The sequence below is a fragment of the Leucopleurus acutus genome (assembly GCF_964270905.1).
Source record: "Leucopleurus acutus genome assembly, chromosome: 1".
Classification (NCBI taxonomy): Eukaryota; Metazoa; Chordata; class Mammalia; order Artiodactyla; family Delphinidae; genus Leucopleurus; species Leucopleurus acutus.
The window spans coordinates 195,716,682-195,740,548 of record NC_139142.1 but is presented as its reverse complement, the minus strand read 5'-3'; the positions used below and the strand labels follow the sequence as shown (position 1 = coordinate 195,740,548).

The window sequence follows — 23,867 nt, the reverse complement described above, 5'->3', positions numbered from 1 at the left end:
TATATTCGGTGAACACGAGTAGGAAATACCCCAGAATTCACCACCAACTGTCAAGTCTCTCCAACTATTATCCTTTTTTTTTGTTTTTAAGTCAGCAAATTCTTCTTCTTTTAATAGAAGTATAGTTGTGTTGTATCACGCTGTGTTAGTTTCAGGTGTACAGCAAAGTGATTCCCAAGAGAATAGATACGTGTATTCTTTTTCAGGTGCTTATAGGTTCTAAGCTTATAGGTTATTACAGGATAATTTAATATAGTTCCCTGAATACAGCTTATTGTTTACCAAATTCTTTAAAATATATATCAAGTCTTCTTTCGTAGTTTATACACATTTAAAATACTTTTGCTCCAGGAAGACAGAAAGTAGAAGAGAGGTTACCAGGGGGTGCTGGGAGAGGGGAACAGGGAGTTACTGCTTCATGGGGACAGAGTTTCAGTTTGGGAAGATGACAGAAGTTCTGGAGGTGGATGGAGGTGACGGCTGCACAACGATGTGAATGTACTTAATGCCACCGAACTGTACAGTAAAAATGGCTAAAATGGTCAATGTTACATTATGTGTATTTTACCACTGTTACATGTATTGATATATTTTGCTGCAACCTAAAAATGTGGGCATCCTGGGGGAGGGGTGATTTACTGGTGACTCCAAGATGCTAGTCAAGGTTGTGTCTCCTAATTGTTCACAGTTCATCAAGCGATATGAATAAGGCGAATTCCTAGTTAAAAGTGAGAGGGATCATAAAAAAAAATCCTTCTGCTCTAGGTAATTTGGAATAACTATCCTTCCCCACCTCGCCCCTTTGTCACTGGCCAAGACTTTGTCACTTTCCCTAACAGAGCTGCATTCAGCCAGCCCTCCTCTGTCTAATGCCTCTTGGGACCTCCTTCTGCCCCCTTGAAGGGACTTGGGGGGGGGGGGGGTGGGTCCCAGCACTGTGGAAATGTCAGCAAGGCTGGCAGAGCCTGGGAAGGGCACCGGAGGGACGGAGGTCCTGCTGGTTGACCACAAAAGAGCGTGGTTTGCCGGCCATTTGATGAGGATGGCCGGCAGAGTCTGTTTGTAAATCGCTATGTGACCAGCTTGGTCCCATCTATGCCCGCAGCCGTTCGTTTTTAACCGCTCAAGGATGTACCTTCCCCATTTTGCTGCCTCCTTGAAATAACGTTTCATCACACGACGAGCCCACTTCAATTGGAGGAGTGATTCGTGTTCTTCCTCGCCTTAGCCTGGTTTGTTATTTGAAGAGAGAAAACATTAAGCTTGGAATCTAAAGACCCGGCACCTTTTGCTGACTTAGCCAGGAGAGCAGCGCAGCCTCAGACAAACCACGCCTCCCTAGACGTCCCTCAGTTTCCCCAGCTGTTACAGGGGGAGGATTCCCTTTGTGTCTCCATCTGGGTGTGTTCTCATGGTTAATTGCATAGTGTCTATGAGAATAGGCTTTGGAGAGAGAAGCTGTATTTATTTAGAAGCTTGTTTTCTCTGCTGACGATTCAAGAAGTTTTTTGAGAAGCCATTTACTGCCACAGGAGCCAAGCCGAGCTCCTCGCCCTAGTTTCGCTCGTGTAGAACAAACGGCAGTTCACCTCCTCGGGTTGAGTCAGAACACGCCCTGAGATGGGCTGGGGCGATGATGTGGCTCGGCCAGGCCAGGTGGCCTTTATATTGGGTATGAAACTGCTGAGCGTTGCTGTCGCCAATGAAACAAAGACCGGGCACATTGCAGTGTCAGGGATGGGGGGTGAGTCATGACCCACCACAGGACTGTCAAAAGAAATGCCCAACAGCATTTTGATTGTGTTTCATGGTTATATTTTCTGAGAGAGGAGGGTATGGGATGGCGGGAACCCACTCTTTTCACAGACAGGGCTTTGTCTAAGGGATGCGCTCACCTCATAGACTTTTGCTTTTTGTCTTCTCAGATGGAAATATTGCCAGTGAAGACAGTTCCCTGTCGGATGCCCTAGTTCTAGAAGATGGTAGGTTGTCTGTTTCCTGCTTGAGAACTCGGAACTGGGATTAAGCTGTGTGTAGTCTGGGACAGCCCAGTGGAAAGCCAGGAGCCAGACCAACATGGTGCCGGGTTCCCTGTGATTCTTTCATTTCCCATTGGTCGTCTGTTTGGCTGAGAGAGGGTGGGAGCTACAGAAACACACGTCTGTTGGAATTTTGTTATGTCCTGTGGCCCGGAGGTAAGATTTAAGGTGATCGTGAATGGTGTTCTACATTTTTAGTGGCCAAAACCACATTTTAACCTGAACAGACAATTTAAACACGCATAGTTTCCTTTGGAGTATTTATAATTTCTGGAGGAAAGAGGTGGCCATTGGTTTGGGTCACAAAGATTGAAACCTGCTAGCAGAGCCTGGGGGTAGGCAGAAGCAAACACGCCTCCGCACCTTCCCGAGAAACAGTGAAAGTGAAGGGGAGATGTCCCTTTAGATGCCTGCTCAGGCCTAGGAAACTGTCTTCTTATCTCCCATTGACCTCTAAAACCCTAGTGATTCTCAGAGTCTTTTCCTGGGAAATTCTTACAAAAACAGAAGTGACCCGTCCCCTCCCCCCAGCCCATCATCACCACCACCACACATCGGGGAAGAAGGGATTCCAAACCCAGAAGCATCTCTGAGAAGGTTCCCATGGATTTAAACCCAACCTGGGGAGGTCAAGGCATTAATGACGTGGAGATCTGTTGAGTGGCAGTTACATTTTTTGCCCTTTAGGGAAACCTCAGGCGGGCAGTGTAAGTGGCGATTCAGACAGAGAACATGAAAGATCTGCGTGGCTCCTAGCCATCATAATAACTGCAAGGATAATAATCACTGACGCTGATGTGGGGAACGGCTGGCGGGGTATTTACCCAGTTGTCTCGGCCCCGCTATTTGCCATCAGATTGTCATATTTTAATTCATTACACTGGTGGGAGGAAAGGACAGGCCTGCAGGGGAGCAGGGGGCATGATTTGAATATCAGAGATCCAGCCTGTGGCCTCTGTGGGCCCCAGTCTCTGCAGGGGAGGAAACGGGAACGTTTGAGGGAGACTCCTCTGTAACGGGGGAGGTATAGATTGTCATTAGCTGAGGTCGATGCATCGCCTGTGATCAGTTTCCTCCCCGTGTGTCAGACCCCCGACCTCCCAAGGGGCATTGTTGCTTCACATGGGCCCCAACTCCCATTGCAGGCTTGCTCCTGCCAGGGGCTCTTTCCTTACTGATCTGAGGGTAAAAGAGTGAAACTGTAGCACGTGCCCGCTGAGGCTGGGTCTGGGCGGAGTTGGGGTAGGGCGGTGGCGTCTGGTGGGGGCGTAGGCGGGAAGGATGACCCTTGCTCACTTCCTCTCTTTCCTCTTTGTGCAGAAGACTCTCAGGTCACCAGCACACTGTCCCCCTTACAGTCCCCTCACAAAGGGCTCCCTCCTCGGCCACCGTCGCACAACCGGCCGCCCCCTCCGCAGTCCCTGGAGGGACTCAGGCAGATGCACTATCACCGCAACGACTATGACAAGTCGCCCATAAAGCCCAAAATGTGGAGCGAGTCCTCATTAGATGAGCCTTACGAGAAGGTCAAGAAGCGTTCCTCCCACAGTCACTCCAGGTGAGCTGGGCCGGGAAGGCCACACGAGGCCACTGTCCACGCTTGGACAGACTCCCAGGGCTGTCCTAAGTAGCATCCGCAAGCCACCGATCCCCACCGCCCTGGGTGCGCCTCCCTGGCGCTGCCTTTCAGCAGGGCTGCGCCACAGCGCCCTCTGCTGCTGACATGCTCGAGGTGCAGATTCGTCCTTCCCAGGGAAACGGGGGTCTGGGCTCCCAATCCACGCGTTGGCCGCTGGCTTGAATGTCGTTAGATTCCATGGGAATTAATGAATTAGGAAATCTTAGGCAGCAGTACTCCGAAGTGGCGAATGAGAGAGTCCACTCGTTAAGAATCCCAGAGTGGCTCAGAATCCTGAGCTATCAGCTAAGAGAATTCTGGAGCCGGACAGCTGTAACCTTAGCTGTGTATCAGCAGCTCATTACTCAGCTGACGTGGGAGAGAGGGGTTTGCGAAGGCGTTTTTGGACTGCTGCTCTGTTCTTCTCCTTTCCTTTCATTATGTCCTACAAAGCTCCCAGTGGGTACCCAGACAGGTAAATATCTGTCTCTTAGAAAACAGAAACTGTGGTTCAGGGGAGGGGCTTCGCAGAACAGTCACACTGCCGGTCCCGGAGAAGGCTGGTGAGGGTCTTCATCGCACATTGCTCTGGGCGTCAGGGAAAAGGACTCACCCACTTCTGGGGGAGTCCCGGGCAAGCTTCCCGACACCGAGATTGAAGGCCCAAGGCCATACATGGTCAGCGACCCGCGAGAAGGTGCAGCTCTGTCTGGCAGTGACCAGCGTGGCCTCCTCTGCTTTGCAGTAGCCACAAGCGCTTCCCCAGCACGGGGAGCTGCGCTGAAGCGGGAGGGGGAGGCAGCTCCCTGCAGACCAGCCCCATCCGCAGCCTCCCACCCTGGAACTCGCAGTGCAGCATGCCGTCCACACCCGACCTCCGAGTCCGGAGTCCCCACTACGTGCATTCCACGAGGTGAGTCCACCCATCTCCCTCCCTAGACCACGCCTGCCTTTGTAGAATTTTGGCATTGTTGGACCCACGCTGGCCCAGATAAGCCGAGAGCTGGAGTCAGGACTGAACCAGCGAGGTAGGTTCTTCTCTAAGTGAAGCAGAAATCAAGAACTGAGCTGGCAGCCGGAAGCCCGTGGGAGCCAAGAGACACGTTATATCCCACTGTCCACGCCCAGTGGGTACCGGGAGTCGGACGGATAATCCCCTGGAGACAGTGGGCATGGAAGGAGCTTCCCTAAGCCGCAGAAGTGGAGGCCGGAACGGCTCCCCAGGTTAGCAGGGAAGAGCACCAGGGCCAGAACAACCTCGCCCTGGTGGGGTGATCTTTACTGGACAGTCCTCATGTATCCTGGACTTCCTTTAATGCCCCAAGGTGTAAATTCATTCAAGAGCAAAAGGAACAGGCAAACGTGAGGCTTCGGTGAATCACACCTTCCTCTCCTAAACAGAGGAAAAACCAAAGCCATCACTCCATTTTCTCTAAAACTTTAAAGTCCACAGGGACTGCAGCTCAAAGGACAGATGGTGTGATCTTCTGTAAGTGGTGAACCATTTATGTAGGGTACGACTGAGCTCTCCAGGCAAGAGTCTCTTGTCCATTCATTCTCTCATTCACTCATTCATGCAACAGATATTTATCAAGTGCCTATATGTACCAGGTACTATTCTTGGGCATAGAGCCGTGGACGAAACAGACCACGCTGTACCCTCATCAGACTGACGTTTTAGTAGGAAGAGAGTCACAGTAAAGAAATAACTCAGTGGTGATAAGTACTGAGAAGGAAAATGAACAGGGTGAGTGAGTGAAGGGGGAGACCATTTAAAGGAGAGCATCGGCAAAGGCTTATCTAATAGGGTGGCATTTGAGCAGAGACCTGGATGGAGGGGGGTAGCAAGCTCTAAGGATATTCAGGGAACAGCAGGGTCAAGGCCCCAGACACAGGCCTGCACTCAGCATGTTCCAGGAGGCCGGTGTGGCCAGAACAAAGTGATGGAGCGGGGTGGGACCAGAGAGGAAACTGAGGCCCGAGTCAAGGAGGGCCACACAGTGGGGACTTCGCAGTCTAACCTGAGTGACAGCCCTGGGAATCGCCTCTTCCTGTACTTGGGCAACCCAGCCACGGTGAATTTCTGTGGAGTCCTTGTACTCTGCCCCCTGCCATACTGATGGACATTTATCGTGTGGCTGCAATGAGCAGAATGGATTGTAAACAAAGGAGTGGAGTGGTAAGTATTTGCATCCGTCATTCTTAAGGGTTCCATGTGCCACCAACCTTCCGTTTTAGACAAGTGTTCATGGGGAAATGGAAATCTGTCCAGTACTCGTAATAGTACTGGTGGAACCATATGATTGCTTCTGCCGGGCTGTTTCTTGACCTACAAAAATGGGCATTTCATCTGGCTTAACATAATACCAGAACGGGGATGATCTTGGTTCGCTGTGTCTATAGAACCTCTTTCCACCTTTAAAAGAAAAAAAAAAAAAAAAACACCTGGCTATTGGCATACTTTTTTCAGAAGCCCTTACGTGGGCACTTTGTCCCCATCGCCCATTTGGAATCGAAAATCACGGCGGAGGCCCGGCTCTCCTCCGGGGATCAGCGTCCGCTCCCGGCTGGTCTTCACCTGGGAGGGATGGGAAGCACCTGGATCCCCAGGGTCCCCGCCCTTAGACTTGCTCTTCTAGATGCGCGTTTGCGGGAGGCTCTGGGCCTTGCGGCCTCGCGCTCTTTCCGAGTCCGACGATCGGAGCATCGCAGAGCCGCCAGCCCCTCCCCCAGGCGCCCCCAGACCCAGCGCGCCGTGGTCTCCCCGCAGGTCGGTGGACCTCAGCCCCACGCGGCTGCACAGCCTCGCCCTGCACTTTCGGCACCGGAGCTCCAGCTTGGAGTCCCAGGGCAAGCTCCTGGGCTCGGAGAACGACACGGGGAGCCCCGACTTCTACACGCCACGGACTCGCAGCAGCAACGGCTCGGACCCCATGGACGACTGCTCGTCGTGCACCAGCCACTCGAGCTCGGAGCACTACTACCCGGCGCAGATGAATGCCAACTACTCCACGCTGGCCGAGGACTCGCCGTCCAAGGCGCGCGCGCGGCAGCGGCAGCGGCAACGGGCGGCGGGCGCGCTGGGCGCGGCGAACTCGGGCAGCATGCCCAACCTGGCGGCGCGCGGCGGCGGCCACGGCCACGGCGTCTACCTGCACAGCCAGAGCCAGCCCAGCTCGCAGTACCGCATCAAGGAGTACCCGCTGTACGTGGAGGGCGGCGCCACGCCCGTGGTGGTGCGCAGCCTGGAGAGCGACCAGGAGGGCCACTACAGCGTCAAGGCGCAGTTCAAGACCTCCAACTCGTACACGGCCGGCGGCCTGTTCCGGGAGAGCTGGCGCGGCGGCGACGAGGGCGACGCGGGCCGCCTGACGCCGTCGCGCTCGCAGATCCTGCGGACTCCGTCGCTGGGCCGCGACGGCGGCACCCACGACAAGGGCGCGGGCCGCGCCGCCGTCTCGGACGAGCTGCGCCAGTGGTACCAGCGCTCGAGCGCCTCGCACAAGGAGCACAGCCGCCTGTCGCACGCCAGCTCCGCCTCCTCGGACGGCGGCTCCCAGTACAGCGCCTCCTCCCAGAGCACCTTCGTGGCGCACAGCAGGGTCACCAGGATGCCCCAGATGTGCAAGGCCACGTCAGGTGAGGAGGGGCGGACGGCTCGGCGCGCACCTGGTCGGTATGGAGGTGAACTGGTGGGGATTGAAGGTTTTCTTAGAGCAGGCAGGAAGAAGAGATAGTTAATTCTAGAAACCTAGCTGTCAGGTGTGTGAGACCTTCCTTCCCCTCCTTCCTCACCCCTCCCACTCGAGCCTAGGTTTTGCCGCGTGAGGAAGACCTGGGAAGGGGCGGGGCAGCGCATCCTAAGCCCCGCCCCAGCCCAGCGGACTGCGCGCACCGCCGTCTCCCATATCAGCTTCCTGAGTAGGGGTGCAGACCATCCCCGCAGCCACTTGTCCTTGTAAGGACGGAGATCCAAGCAGTGGGTGAAGTCCGTGTCTTTCAGGGTTTATCCAGTCAAAGGTGCGCCTTTACCCTGGTGAAGGGGGCGACAGTAGTAGGTGAGGGGCAGCAGTGGGTTAGAGACCTGAGCGGTACCCTTGCAGGGGAGAGGAACACTTGAAGCCCTGAGATTTGGCCAGTGTCTCCCCCAGGTGGCGCAGACCGGCTACAGAATGAAGTGGGAGCTCTGCCTGTGACTTCCCCTGGTGACTTCCCGGAAAACTCGAGACTGCTCCTCGAGATCTCACGGATGTTATGTTCTGACCAAAGTAATGTTTGTAAAGTGCTTCTGATGCCCCGTTGTTACATCTTAAAAGTTTTCATCATCAGAGGAAGGGTTACCGCATATCCTTGTACTCAGGGCGTCGAGCAGTACCGAATCAAGTGAAACATGGAAGAAACCCATTCTCTCCCTTAAGTTAATCCCCTTCCCACTCCGTCTCCAGGAAAGAATAACGATGATAAAAAAAAAAAGTGTCCAGCAGTCTCCACGTCCCTGCGGGGTTTCTAACTCATTTATATATCTTAGCACCCACAAAGAGGGGAGATTGTGCGGTGATGAGACTTGATCGGAGCGCCTTTCTAGTTGGTAGATGGGATGCTGCCCGATCATGAATCGCCTGATAAGAGCCAATTAAAAAGAGACTGCATCACACTGACTGTAGGAAAGTAAGTGGGAGAGGATTTTGAGACATAATGAAAAATGATTTTTAAAGTATCAGGATAAAATGAGAGCAGCAAATGGAAGGAAGTCCAAGTCAGGATTTGACTTGCGACTGGAAAGAAGGTTAAGGGCGGGCAGAAATCCAGGGAAGGGAGAGTGATCTTATAGACAGAAAATGGGGCGGGGGGCAGGTTCCTCTTTGGGGGACTGAAGGAGATTCTTGGGGCCTGGGGAGAACAGGGCGAAAAGGAAGGACCGGCCGGCTGCCCGGGTGTGCCAGCTCACAGGGCTTCTGCAACTTCTCCCCAGATTCCCAGTGACTCGTTTGTTATGTCATTGCCAAATGTCAAGTTGCAGAGACAGGAATAAATATGGTTCACGCAAGCGTGAGAGAACCGTGGACTTCAAGGTCCGAGAACCTTCTCCAGATTCCTCTGTCATCTGTAAATCAGCCCAGTGAATTATGCCATCAACTTCCTAGGAGGATTTTGAGAATAATGAATGTATTATGTGTATCATTTAAAGACCATGGTCCCCTGTAACCCTATTAGGAGAAGCTGAGGTTGGACAAGGTCAGGAGTATTTATGTTCTGTTGAAACCGTAGCACTTGTCTAGTAGATCTGCTTTACCTTAAGAGATTCGGTAAATCTTTTGGAACGTATTTTAGACTAAGCATCCTAATGAAAAAGATTGCATTCCCAAGGAAGCAGAGGGATGCATTTAAGTAGGATTTACTTCCTACTGAGTTTTCCCAACTAAACAAATCCTGCCCACATCAGTAAGCTCCACGTGGTCGGGTTTGGATGAGCTTTGAAAAGCCCTGCCCCATTTGAAGGGTCCTGACATGGTAAATTACAAGCCTGAAACGGCAGAGACCACAAGCTCAGAGAACCTTTCTGGAGGTTCTCTGTTCGTAATAAAGAACGGTTTTAACATTGGGGCCATATCTGGAAACGCCCTGTGCAGAGAAACAGGTCCTCCCTGAGCTAGGCCAGCCCAGGCCCCCCTCCGAGGACAGTGGGGACTGTCGCCATCCCTGTGGCCACTTCCCAGTGGCAAAGCGGGGACCTAGGACCCCAAGCGAGCTTGACTCAGAATGGAGCTGCACAGCTGGGGGGAGAAAACGTCATTGGCCAAACGTGGGGAGAGGAGAGGGGTGGACGTTTTCCCACGGGACCCTGCCACGGGGCCACAGGCAGCATCTCTGGAAAGAAGCTCCTTTACTGCCCCGTGTCTGACCTGTGTCTCTTCTGCGCCACCTACACGCAGCTGCCTTACCTCAAAGCCAGAGAAGCTCAACGCCGTCCAGTGAAGTTGGAGCGACGCCCCCCGGCAGCCCTCACCACATCCTAACCTGGCGGACCGGGTGAGTTCCCCCTTCAGACCTCCGACCCTCCCTTCCTGGTTAGCAGTGATCCTCCGCGTTCTTCGTCAGTTAGAGCATAGCAGGTGTAAGATCCTAGTGACAGAGGGTTTATCGGCAGGAGAGTGAGGTACTGGGAAACCGGGAACGACGTACAGCGCTGGGAACTTCTTCCTCTCCGGAGAAGCCCCAGGCACTGCTGTTACCTTCCACCCCCTCCTTTCCAGCGCCGTCCCTTTATTCGGGTGAATTCTCTCTACTCTCCTTCAAAGTTGGTGATGGTCCTGAAAATGTGGAGGGAGCCCAGTGTGCTTCTGTGGCCAGAATTCCAGACAGCACTGGACTTGGGTTGCGATCACCCCAGGCCAGCCAAGGAGAGATTCAGGAACCCACCCACACCCACCCCCGGCCTGAGCCCCAGCCTGCTGCTCTGCATGCTTGGCCGTGTATCCACTGTCTTGGTGTCAGGATGCTTCTTAAGGAAGAAAAAGCAGAAGGCTCAGATTCTGTCTCAGTCCCGGCCAAGCCCTTGTTCAGAACCATCGGGTACCTAGAGACTCTGAAGAGGTGGCCCACAGTAAATGAGGAAACAAAACTCGGCTCCTCTTTCAGCTTTAAATGTAGGCAGAGAACACCACATAGCACAGTAAACCTCATGGACACTTAGGATGTTTTCATGTACAGAAGAGTCCGGCAGATACACGCGACCTGCCTCCTGCTCCCCTCACCATCCCTGCCTCTTCCGTTGCTCCTAAGACGTGGACTCTTAAGTGGATGTTCCATTCTATCATTATCGATTGGCTAAAGGAATAAGAGGTCCCTTTATCCAGCTTTATTCAGCTTCTCGTTTGCTGGGGCATCCGTGGGGATGTCTGGGAAAATCTGACAGCTGTGAGTTACGCCAGAGGGAAACTACAGGACCCGAACCGGCCCCTCCTTTCAGGCTCTGTTCTCGGCAGACACGTTTTGTTGCTGCAGATTCATCTCTAGCGATTTTAAACCAGGCTTTAATTCAGCCTTGGTATTTGACAGAAGGGGAGCTCGCATTTATTGAGTGATTGCTGTGTACTCAAAGGCTGGAAGCTTCTGCTAACATATCTGAGCTCGTATAATCCTCACTGCAATCCTGCAAGGGAAGTGCCCAGATTTTTTTAGTTTTATAGATGAGGCTCAGAGAAAAATCAGTGTCTTCCCAATGTCGCACAGCTGGACGGTGCTGGAATTTCAGCCCTGCACTCCGTGGGCCCACCCCGAAGCCTCGTCTTTTGCCACCAAGCCAGTGGTTCTTAAAATGTGGTACCCCAGACCGGCAGCGTAAGCATCACCTGGGGTCCTGTTAGAAATGCACTTGTCGGGCCCATCCATGACCCACTGAATCAGAAACTCGGGGTGGCGCCCGGCGGTCTGTGTGTTAGCGCCCTCCAGGGGATGCTGGTGCACTTAGGTTTGACGACCCATCACCGACCCACCGCACGCTGCCCCTTACGCTCTTGAGTTAACAGACCCTGCGGTCCCAACTGCCGGTGTTCTGTGTCCACTCCCACTGCCTGGTCTGTTGGGCAGCAGGTACCCCTGTCCTTATTACACACTCTTCTAACACTACCTTACGTACCATCCACACCCCAGCTCTAGCTCGTGTGGTCAGGCAGCTGCTGCAGGGCTTAGGGCCCAAGAGTTTCAAGAAGACAGATTCATAAAAAGAATGACAGGTCTTCTGTGTCTATGGTACCTCCACTGGCTAACCCATGTCACCCCGGATAAGGACCTTCAGATTTCAGGCTGTCTTTCTGGCTCCTCCAAATTTTCTGGATCACACCCAGGCCCACCTGATCTCCATACATGACTGTTACTTGACGGACAGCAGGCTTTGGAACTTATGAGCACGCCTCACCTGCCTTTCCCCTGGAGTGGATCTGGGAACATGCCCATGTTTGATCACACACAGCTAGTGAGGATTCGAGACCAATTTGGAACAAAAAGGAATTCTGGTCCTTAAACTCTTTTATCAGATTGAGTTGAATTATCATTAACGAACAATACCTGTTCTCTGTGATGTGATAATAAGAAATGGGTCAAAAGTGCCAAAGCCTGGCTGCCTTCCTAACAAAACTAAAGCGGTCTGTGACGCCCGCGAGGGGGCTGAAAGCTACGCACGGCCTGTGTTATGTGTCACTAGCGCTTGGGTGCACAGTCAGCTGGGCCTTCCAGTGCATTAATAAGCTACTCATCGTGTCTGTGTCAGCTCCTCTCTTTAACCTGACCTCTCTTCTCTTCCTTCTGCTTTCCTTTGTTCAGAGAAGCAACAGAAAACTCGCCCATTATGGATGGGTCTGAGTCTCCAACTCACCAAAGTACTGATGAATAGAGGTATCGTAAGGGCATGTTTCGTTCTTACAGCCTTCCCCCTTCACTGTTCATGAGTCTGTGATCTCAGATGTGCTGCATCTGTGTTGCCTTTGGCCGTATGTATCATAATTTCCAGAAGGAAACATCTGAGTGGTGTGGAAGCCGTTATTTTCATGTCTTATTTCTAGATACATGTGGAAGTCGATGTTTAGATGTATGTTTTTACATCAGGTGTGTGTGTGTGTTAGATATCCCCACTGCTACTTCCCAGAAAAGACCACAGAGTATGTTTTAGACTTTCCCAGGCTCTTCGTACATGCAGATACTGGTAGAAGCTTTTACGGGTACTTTTAGTACTCAACGTTGGTTGAAAAGAACAGCAGCATGCAGTTTGTATCTCAAGGCGCCAAGGGCAGGCTGAGCTCATCCAGAACCACCTGGTCACCCACGATGTCATCCCAGCGTTCTTGAGTGACGGCTGCGCACTCTACCAAGTGCCGTAGGGCCCTGCTTTCCAAACTGTGATCCACCGACGAGCGGCATCCTCCTCATCACCCAGGAGCCTGTTAGGAGGTAGACTCCTGGACATACTGAATTCGAATCTGCATTTTAACAGGGTCCCTGGGTGAATCAAATGCACGCTGGAATTTGCAAAGCCCTGCTACAGCGGGCATAGAAACACGAACACCTGGTCTGGTTCCTGTCCTCAGGGGGAGACAAGGTATTGAAATTAAGAGCATTTCAAGGGTTAACTAAAAAAGATACCATTCAGAAGTGGCTAAAAAAAAAAAAGTGGTAAGTTTATTCAATCAAAAAATGATTCTTGCAGCACTTATGTATTAAATACCCTGAGACTTTAAACAAAATGCTAAAAGGTTTCCAAGGCGAGAGGGATCCCTTCCAAGGCCCGGGGTGCGAGGAGGGGGTCTCGAAGGGTGGAGGCCAGTTCAAGGGCGAAAGCAGCACAGATGCAGAAACAAGCAGGGGTGTCTGGGGAACAGCGGAGTGTCATTTTGCTGTAGAGAAAGAGCGAGACTTCAGCCTGAAAAGTAGGGTAGGACAAGATCCTGACCCAAAGGGGGGAGACGTGGAACAATTTTTACTGCAAGTGCCCTGAGCTGGCAGATGGGGGATTCGGAAAACAGGGGCTGAGCCTTTGAGAGGAAGATGGTGTTAAAAGAATTCGACTGAGTATATTTGAAAGAGCTTACTGGCTTTATTTCAGTGATTCATGAATCAGGCAGATAGAAAGGAGCTGTACAAAACGAAAGACATGCAGGCAGAAAGGAGCGGGAACGAGGAAGTTACACCAGCTGAAAAAGCGGGTTGGTTGTAGCCCAGTCGCTCTCCGTTAGGGGACGGCAGGGGTCTGTCGGGCAGATGTGCTGATCCGGCGAGTCCCGATTTGACTGGTTAAAGACTCCTTTCTGGGGGAGCTGAAACTATAAAGTTAAGCCTCGGTTTGGTGATATGGAACCTAGCCTAAGCGACTTCATTTTGGGTCTGCTGTCTTGTTTTTAACAACTACCCCCTTTTCATCAGACTCTGAGCCTAATTAAGAGAAGTGATCAAAGTTTAAGGCATTAGCGCTACTCCCAGCTGTGGCTGTGGAGTTCTTACCGGGTTCTTTTTGCTGCATCTCTGTGTGGTCTTCACAGGTCACGGCACTGGGTTCATGGTCTTTCAGTCGGTCATTCTCTTCGTTCCTTTTCGTATGTTCTGTTCTGAGGGAGATCATTTGCTTGGTAGCTAGCGGCTGCAAAGTTGCGTTTAAAGCTTTTGCGAGAATACAGCACACTACGGCGACTGCTGTAGTAGTATAGGCAGAATAATCCCCAAAGAAAGATCCCGTGGGCTGGTTTGTTGGCCTGAGAAAGTGACTGGCTTGTTCAGTAGCCTCACGTGGCTGAGTCTCACCTTCCCCAGCAGTGTTGATCCAGGTGCAGCAGGCGGTGCTGGTCACAGCACAGGCATCTCCTTGTTCAGCTGAAGGATGATCAACCAGAGGCTTCTCTTATTTTCAAGAACAACTCTGGCCAGAGAGTCTAGGGATTTTCATTGGGCAGCTGTTGCTTTACCAGCAGATTCTGGAATCTTCAAGAGGTAAGGAGAGATTCCTGGTCGTGGCCTCATTTGTATCAGCTCCTGGCCGGCGGAGTAGGGCTGCACCAAAGGAAGCAGATTTTGAACCACTGAATGCTTCCCGGTAATTCCCGTTTCCATCTGTGGCTCGGGCCCCAAAAGGTGACAGCCGTGGAGGCCAGTACACCTGAAGGGTCTGTAGACAGCACAGGTGGTTTTATTCTCTTTCCCTTGCCTCGCGTCCCTTTCTTTGTACAGAGCCTGGATGCAGGGTTCCCCGGGGTGTTAACCAGAGACAAGGAAGTAGATCCCCAGGGCTAGGGAGTGGGACACAACAGAAAGGTGGGCTGGCTGTTTGGTCCAGAGAAACGGAGGCATTGGAAATCAGGGAGCAGTCTGTGATGGACAGAACAGTGTAATCACTGGCATCATGATAATTCAGAGTCTTTGAGGTTAGATTTAGCCCGCTTTGCAATGGCCTTAGATATGTGAACAGTGGCATTATCTTTCCAGGCCAGAGCAAAGCAAAAAAGATGGACAGCAAGAATCATAAAAACCTTCACAGCGTGAGAATTAGGAGAAGGACGGTCAGAGAGGGAAGGCAGAATGGAAAGGCAGACACGCTCTTGGTCTGACATGTTGGGAGGAAGCAGTCTGTCTGTCTGTCTCGATGGTGGCTGGTCGGTTTGATTGGTTTGAGGGCTGCAGCTTTTTTGCACGGGACCGGAAGTCAGGCGGAGCCTTCATCAGGTGTGAAATACGTACCCAAGGTTTGGCCCCTTGTGATGTGGCAGCCATGTGGTGGTCAAGAGTTCTTGGTAGGTTCCTTGCCATGAATCTCACTTTTGCAAAAGCGTCAGAGTAAAACAATAACTGTCTGTCAATGACAAAAGAACTTAAAAATGCCCAGTGCTAAAGATCTGATGAGAGTTCATTATAATGGAATTGACAAGGAAATTTGGTTATTTCTGTGATTGACAGACAGTATTTTAAGATAACCAGAATTATGACTGATAACCTTATACCAAGACATATCAGATTTCTAGGAATTTCACACAATTTCTAGAACACTTAATTATATTAATAATTAAGTGTTATTAAAATACAAATAACCCAAGAAGATTTATCATCACTTAGTTGGCAACGCTTCCCATGTAACTGAACAATAAACCTAAGCAGTGTAACATCTTCAGAAGGTAAGAGACAAATCCTCTGAAATCTGATTTAGAACATGGGGGCACAAATGTACTACGGTGTACAAGGCATTTGTGTCAGACAGGGCAAGGAGAGTTATGATCGGAGAAAGGTAAAAATAAGGCACTGAGAGACCGGGCTGCAAAAGTTTAACACTGTAGCTGACATCGAAGGGACTTCAGCTGTTGCTTAAGGTGGCACCAAGGATGATAGAAGGAAAATCAGGTTACAGGAAGGACCGGGGAGTCTCCAACCTTACAGACAGATCGGAGTTTTAAATGACAAATACAGCGTCTGAAAGGTTACCTCGCTTGGCAATTGCCTGGAAGACACGGGCAACCCGGAGAGAAAGCAGATAAGTGGGGGAGTCTGGTTAACTTCCCCTATCATGATTTCCACAGTAAAGAGAACAGTGGCGGAAATCAAGTTAAGTTACACAGGCGTGGCCCGTTGTCTTGGGATAGCTGTCTATCTATGTCCGAGGTTGTCTGCTTCTGGTGCCGGGAGATCTTAAGTGTGAGATCACCTGTGGCTTTGCTGGTTCATTCTGGTCCTGTTACTCCTTTCAGGTGGGCCGGATGCCTTCAAATTTAGCTGTGCAGGAACTGGCGAGCAGTACCAGAAAAGATCCTTTCCAAGGAGGGAAGCAGGAGTCCTTTAGTTGGGGTCTTTTCCAGTGGCTGTATTCTCCAGGAAGTAGGTCATGAGGGGTGTCAGTGTCAGGCTGTAATACGCTTTTTAACCTGTAGGAGGAATAGAGAATAGATGACTAGCCATTTTTTTTAATAGGTCCTGTTGGGCAATTTGAGGGTCACAGTATGGAGACTGAAGCAGATGCATGGGTCTGCCAGGTACTGTTTCCTCGGGAGTGAGCTTAGGTTTTTCAAAAGGCAAGGACCTTAGATGCAAAAGGACCAGTGACAGCACCTTGGTCAAAGTCTCAGGAAATTTTCCTAATTGGGTTTTAATGATGTCATTAGTCTTTTCTCCGAGTCCTGAATGCAGCCTGTATAGCCTAAGAAGGACTCTCCAGGGTTCTCGGATTACCTGGCCAGTAAAATGAGTTCCTCAGTCACTATGCAGAAATGATGGGGGTGCCCCATATAGGGATGACGTTTTGAAGTAATTTCTTTGCTACAAAAGAGGCAGTTGCTTATCAACAGGAAAAAACGTCTACCCAGTGAGAAATTTGTTCCTGTGTTCTTAACAATTCTGTTTAGATTAGTCATGAAAATTTCTCGAAGCATTAAACAGCTAGCCAACATCTTAAGTTCTCTTCCTTGGTGACAAATTTTGTAACAGAGATTAACGTGAACTTATTTGACTAATAAACCCAGGTAGAATAAAAGTTGTACATATGCACTATATTTAACATACCTACTTTAATTAAACCAACAAACTTAAGTTAGCTTTTGTTTACTAAAGATTTTTCCTAGATCATGCGAACTTGAAAAACATTTGGGTTAAGTTTCTGTATTTCAGAGTTTTAGAATACTTAATTTGATAATCGCTTATTTTGCTTTAAGCCAATTAAATATGCTCTTTTGCAAATTAATTTTGGCAATACCACAGAGGTAGAAAAACATTACAAACATACAATGTACATAGATAAACATACAGACAGATGCAGAGATCGTAAAGCTTTTGTTTTAAAATTTTACCTATGAGACAGGTACAATAATGCAAAACTTACTAGTTTATAGAAGAACACTTTTATCCAAATCCTGTTTCTGGAAGTTGGAGTAAGGTAGGGTTACCTGCTCAGATGGCTAACGCTTTTCATTACTATTTGTGGAGAAGACACTTAAGGTTTTTCATTCACCTAAGCTCCAAATAGCCTTCCCCATCTATTTTTCCTTCTGGTGAGAATTACCTGCCTGAAGTAATTACCTGCCTGAAGTTTGTGTTTCTAAGAGCTGGCCTAGGTAAGAATTCTCGGAGGAGACCAGGTGGAACATTCACAACTCAAAGGCACAGGAGAAAAAAATGGAACTTCGTCCAGGAAGGACTTTTCTTTCTTAAATCCAGGTATTTTACAATGTCTGCAAGCCTGCTGAGATGAAGAAGGGATGTCTGGGGATTGACAGAAAGGACAGGTGAGCTTTGAACTGCCTCTAGAGCTGCATCTCTGTGCTTGTAAAGACTAGGTCTGTAAGACAAGGACAGTCGGGGAATTGGGTTGCAACGTGAATGACATCGTAGCCCATCCAACTACATTATCTTCTATTTGCTTCTTTAGATCAGAGAGAAGATCTTCAACTAAGATGGAATTCAAGAGATTCCTACGCTCTAGATTTAGAGCTTTGTCTTTGGAATGTTTTTCTTTCCCTCTGGGTACATAGCTTCATTTTGACTTGGGGGACAAAGCCTTTAAAAAGTTCCTAACGGGCTCTGTATATCAGCGTCCAGCAGTTTGGCCAACTTCTGACCATAGAGCTACTTAAACAATCCTTTTAAATATCTTGTCAGGGGGACAAACAGTAAATATTCCTGGCCCTATTGAAAGACCCCATGAATGCAAGAGGCATTCCCAATGAGGGTGCAAAGGACACCACTCTCCCAAGCTCCAGAGCCACTCCCAAAGAAGGAAAGACTTAGTTCCCCTGAGGGCTGGCACTAATCCACCAATGTAAGGTGCAACTTACATTTCTGTTTTATCTGCCCAACCTGACGGTCGCCGAGCCAAGTTCTCAGGACACAAAACGAGACAAACAAGAAGGCAACAGCTGTCCCTGGGAGAGAAAAGATCAACCAATGGGTCTGGATTTGGAAAGGAAGGGACATGAACGATTTACCTTTCTCTCTCAACTGGGCACTGCAAACAGAGATTCAGGAGAGCTGACTCTGGTCAGAATTCTCACCCCTTCCAGCTTCTGCCAGATTTACCAGGATCCCATCTGCAGGCTCTGGAACAACTGGGGTTTAGAGAGTATAGCTCCACTAATCTACCAGAATTTGGCAAGGTTTTCCATTAATTTTAGTTTCCCCTTGGCTGTTGAAGGGAATAACTGGTAGCAGTTACAGGAGAATCCATGGAGTCCCATCAACCCTGGGAGAGCCCAAATGGGGGTCCTTCTTTGAGGGCAGATATGGGGTGTTCGTAAGGCCACCAACTTGATGACCTTGTTTACAGTCACGCAGTCTCTTCAAAGTGGGGAGACAGTGCAGACGGAGGAGAGTATAATGAGGCAAGGTGGAGAGGGGGGAGAGTAGGAGTTAACATCAGTCTTACAGTCTTATTTTGGGCATCTCTTGTATCTTTGTTTTATTATCCTTTTGCAGTGAATCTTTCAGTGAAGCTATTTGGGAAGTTTGAAGCCTTCTGGAGGCTTCCTCACGCCAATTAAAATAGGTATCCCATTCCACTTGCTTGATTTGGGAGCCCTTGCTTTCAGGTGCACTTCTGAAGTGAACAATCTTGGCTAACTGGAACATTCCTCATGGTGACCATTGCCATTTTAGTTTGTCTTCAGTAAGATTGGTCCTTGTGTATGCAGACAGACCAAAAAAATTTTTAACACAGAAGTGCTGTGGGTGGTTCCTAAGGCCGGGGTGGGGGGCACCCTTAAAGCATTTAGATGAGTGGGATCCCATTTGCGGAGTTTTTCCTAGAATGAAGAAAGTATTCTCTATAGCCTAAGGTGTGAGCTTAGGGCTGGGACTTGGGTTTTGTTTGACAGTTTACCTTTCACAGGATACTTCTTTGTCCTGGTGGACAGCTTTGCCCGTGACCAGGGGTCTCATTACATGGACTTTTCCTGCAGGTGGCCAGTGACCTGTTGTGACCCTTGCTTGGCTGTGACCACCCTATCCTTACCCGGGAGCCTTGGGCTTTGGAGACAGTTGTCTCTCGTTAGGGGTTTGACCCATGCCCTCCACTTTTTGTTTTAGTTTTGCTCTCAGGAAAACTACACGTTTGAATGTGAACCAAGTGCATTCTAATTCAGAAACCAAAAGGGTACTCACCAGAAGGACAATGTGTCCTTGCCCAAGTCCTGAATCAAGTCGGACAGACCAACCACAAGGAGGGAGCCTGAAATCAGAAGTCGCCTTCGGATCCCATGGCTGCCACCCCTGTCCAAAAAACAAGTTCAAGTTTAAAGATCTTGTTGGCTTCATTCATCAAGTTGCAACCCAGTTCCTTATGGAATTAGAAACTGTCCTTGTCTTACAAACCTAGTCCTTACAAGAACAGAAATGCAGCTCTAGAAGCAATTCAAAGCCTACCTATCCTTTTTCTTATCAATCCCCAAACATCCCTTCTTCACCTCAAAAGGCTTGCAGACATTGTAAAAGACTGGATTTAGGAAAGTAAAGTCCTTCTTGGAGGAACTCCCATTCTCTTCCTGTGCTTTTGAGTTGTGAATATTCCACCTGGTCTCCTCCGGGAACTCTTACCTAGGCCAGCTCTTAGAAACGCAAACTTCGGGGAGATAATTCTTACCAGAAGGAAAAAAGAAAAGCAAGGCTCTTTGGAGCTTAGGTGAATGAAAAACCTTAAGTGTCTTCTCCACACTGAGCACGTAACCTTCATTGAGTCCAGCTTCCAGAAACAGGATTTGGATTCTACTGTTCTTTTACAAACTAGCGGGTTTTGCATGGTCGCACCGGCCTCGTGGCTGCGGGCAGCACGGAGCTTGCGTGCTCTCCCCATCTCTGCCTCTACTTCCTGTTCCTGGCGGTCACATCCTCGGGAGGAAGTGGACAGCCCTGTAGTGTGAAAGCTGCTTGGCCTTGCTCGGGCATTTGCCCATCTCTGACCAGTGACGGGTTAGAGGACTCTAACTGGCCCCGCCCTGGGCCACTTGGCCACCCTCAGTGAGGGTAGGGCAGACACCCTGGTGGAAACCACCACCAGGACGACGCAGAGTTAGGGAGGGACTGTCCCCCAATGAACAGCGTATGTCCACCGTGGGATCCAACCACCTTTTGCCACGAAAAGACTCTCAATCCCTCAGGCACGATGGCACAGGTCAGTTTTATCAGGGTGGAGAGAGAGTTTGCAGGGTGGGTAGGACGGAATCAGCTACTTACCACCGGAAGACAGTGATAGACGGGCAGGGCCAGTTCCGGAATTAGGGCCTTGATGTTACTTTGCTTCTGAAGCCACCTTCAAGTGTATTAACCCCAGTATATACTTCAGGGGTTCCAGGCACAGGACTCTCTTTAAAGGCCATGGTATGCTCACAGAGGCCTTGGGTTTTCCGGCGTTGACGGGTTTTTTAAAAGCCAGATGAGAAACCTTCACGAAACCCAGAATGCCTTCATCCACTTGTTCCTAGAGAAGTCAGCGAATCGAACAGAAAGATGGCGATGACGGCTCATTCCCAGTCATAAACTGGTTCACGAGGCCGTCCTGAAGACGCTCGTGAAACCTGCTGTCCTTTGGGTCTCTTCCTGCCACCCGTCCCCAGCCATAACCGTAGCACAGGGCATGGGGAGATCCGCGGCAGGGGGGGAAACCATCTGCTGACATTTATGGAAAGTCCTGATGCTGTTTCCAGATAGGTATTTCTACCCCCAAAACGGCGTGTGCTCTGGGGAGGCCAGACTTGAAAACCCAGCTTGAACAAACCCACACCTACTAACTCAGAGGCACAGACCCGTGTCCCTCACAGGAATGCTATTCCAAACACCGAAGGCTGTGGTTAAAGGCCTGCAGGTTTCATCCCTTTAGGAATCAGCACCAGTGAACACTCAGAAGTTACTAGGAGTAGAAGCTCAAAACAAAGGAAGAGCACAGGTGGTAATCCAGGCCTCTCTGCAGCTGTTCCTGCACAGGGCCCCGAGGTCAGCCATGCCCAAGTCGGGCTGCGTGCGGCCCGCAGGGCAGGGAGAGGAAGGTAGGACCCCATCTCCTCAGGCCGCAGGGCTGATTAACCAGCGTCTGGGCACCTCCTGGGCAAATTCCAGCCCATTCCTAGATTCAGTGAGATAAAGTGTGATCTAGTTTAGGATCAGTGGGGAGGGGCCGTTTTCCCTAATAATGATGCCTAGTAACGATCATGGGCATCAGCATATCCATGTGATTGCTTCTTGATATGCAAAGACCACAGCTGACCCTTGAACAACACAGATTGGAGCTGCACAGGTCCACTTATACTCAGGCTTTTCCCAACAAATACAGTCGGCTGGCCCTCCGATCCACTGATGAGGAGCCCACCGATACGAAGGGCCAACTGTACTGCACCAGTTTGTATCAGGGACTTGCTCATCCTCGGACTTTGGTATCCAGGGGGGGCTCTTGGACCCAATTCCCTGCAGGTACCAAGGGACGACTGTGCCCTACCTGCGTCGTGACGCACAGCTGCAAGTCTGTTTTTTACAAAGTCTTTTCTATACACTTTCAATACTTTTTTTTGATAATCACACAACAATACATGTTATTTCAAATAAACAGCACTAAGACTCCATTCAAAATATCACCTCAGTTTCCCTACAGGGAAACCTGCCATTTCGCATGTGCTTCCAGGACAGAATAAAAATCTGGTGGACGCTGGTTACACCTGGGATCTCAGGGAGGACAAAGCAAGCAAGTGTTCTGAGAAAACAAAGAATCCTGAGGCCTCCAGCCGGAGGGGTTCTGGGCCTTGGCCGCATGGGAGAGTCATGTGGGGGGATCTGAAAGCTCCGGACACTCAAGCACAGCCCAGACCAGTTAAACCTGCATCTCCACGGTGGGTGTTTTGGGGGTTCCCGGGTGAGTCCCACATGCAGCCGAGCCCGAGGACCACTGCATTAAGTGTTAGCTCCGTTTCCCTCCACACACGCACAAGGCTTAGGTCCCCTGGGTGTGAATGTTCTCCAGTCTGCGTGAGCCTGCTGTGCGCTCAGCACTGCCGCAGGCCTGGTTCCTTATGAACGGGGAAGACGAGTGATCATTATCGGCCCCTATGGACACGTACTTCTGAACGCAGACTGCCAAGTGACGTTCCCCCCTAACTGTCTCCTCTCGCCCTTGGACTCCCTGCAGGAGCTACAATGATAGCTGTTTCCTGGATCCCTCCCTCTATCCAGAACTAGCTGATGTCCAGTGGTACGGGCAAGAAAAAGCCAAGCCCGGGACCCTCGTGTGAGCCAGCCGGCCTCAATCTGGCCGCCTCGACGCCATTCTGAGATCACCTCACTGCCTCTCATTTGCCTTACCCAGACGCAGTGTCACCTGCACCAGCTTCGGCCCTCAGCACTTTTCTTCTCCTGTCTCCGTGTCCCCCTCACCCTCCAAAAACCTGACTGGGGAGACATTCTGGAAGGTTCCGGTCCCACTGTGTGTCCCCTGGCTCCCTTGCCCAGAGAGCCAGGCACCAATCCTCAATGGCACCTTGGTGGCTCCCCCCTGCCGTGACAGCCCCCTGGCCAGGAACCATCAGGGAAGCTGGCTGGCCTGGACTCCTGTGGACTAGTGGCATTGGTGGAAACCAGGAGAGGGGACTTAAGTACAGGGTGATCCAGAAAGACTGTGAAAGCTGGGGCCCACCTGGAGGCCCACCAAGCACTCGGTGAAGACCATGCCCCGTGGGAGTATTCAGCGGACAGCTGAAATACTTCCTGGGAGGAGTGACTGTTGCGGGAGCAGGAAGAACAGAAACAGAAGCTGGACACGTCAGAGATGCATCCACGGATCACAGTCAGTTATGCTGCCAAAGATTTTAAAAAATTAAAAACTAAAAACACACAAAAAATTAAGAGGGGCCAAGAGGAAGACGTTCTTTCTGCAATGAAATCTCTTTTAAATCCTCAACTGCTACTGCATCCCACACGTGAAAGTCAACCATCTGTAACGTGTGCCCCTCACCCCTCTCCCTGAACATTCCACCTCCCTCTCCATCGAGAGCCTGAAAACTAACCCAATGTGATGGTCACGTCGGGGGACCCCTGGCTGGCATTGCTGACTTGGATCTCCATGAGTCTGGACCCCAAGGAGAACAGACCCACGGGGAGTAGCGGAGTGTCCGCTTAGCCCCAGCCTGCATGGGGGGTTCAGCCCAAGACACAAAGCTGCTTTCCTTTGGGGATTTGTAGGAAACGTAAGGTGATGGTTGCCAAAAGTGGTTCTCTCTCATTAAACCAACCAGTAAAAGTGTATCCTGTTTTTTTCTCACAAGGTGTTTCATTTGATCTTCTATGGGAAGCCAAGGGAAAAGCACATTGCGATCCATTCAGGTGTTTCACTGTCGTAGCCCACTTTCTGTTTGTTAGCACTTGTGTGACAAAGAGTGCAGATCCAATGGCACCCGGTTACCAACGTGTCACTTCTTGCAAGAACCCAACTATGCCCTTAGGTAGGAAGACTGTACTCACATGTCTACTAGCTGGCAGGCAGAGCAGGGTTGAAAAAATGTATCAGCTCCCAGGGGGCCCATATGCCTACGACATCAGCTACCTTGATGTGTCCCGATGGTCTGCAGGGACCAAAAAAGGAAGAGAGAAGAAAGGTGTGTGGGAGCTGCACGTTTACATGTGTTTTGAGCTATGCTTAACACACAACTGGAAAGCCATCAATCTTCAAAGGCCTCAAAAATACTTTTATAATACTAACAAGTGCACACTCGTAGTTGGGT

General features: G+C 50.4%; 1 protein-coding gene across 5 annotated transcripts in view; it reads left to right on the top strand.

Annotated features, from left to right (window-relative positions):
• Nucleotides 1-22,489, top strand: part of FRMD4A (FERM domain containing 4A) — a gene marked incomplete at both ends in the record, with an annotated part of 616,891 nt that extends 594,402 nt beyond the window's left edge. For 3 of the 5 annotated variants that reach the window (XM_082854721.1, XM_082854724.1, XM_082854723.1), the window contains 6 exons: nucleotides 1,926-1,982; nucleotides 3,360-3,597; nucleotides 4,403-4,570; nucleotides 6,428-7,296; nucleotides 9,591-9,687; nucleotides 22,280-22,489. In XM_082854721.1, the coding sequence (XP_082710847.1) occupies nucleotides 1,926-1,982; nucleotides 3,360-3,597; nucleotides 4,403-4,570; nucleotides 6,428-7,296; nucleotides 9,591-9,687; nucleotides 22,280-22,382 (1,532 nt within the window). Of the gene's footprint in view, nucleotides 1-1,925; nucleotides 1,983-3,359; nucleotides 3,598-4,402; nucleotides 4,571-6,427; nucleotides 7,297-9,590; nucleotides 9,688-11,979; nucleotides 12,050-22,279 lie in introns of those variants that run through there. The other 2 variants (XM_082854722.1, XM_082854720.1) reach the window with 1 other exon arrangement.
• Nucleotides 22,490-23,867: the final 1,378 nt, after the last annotated feature.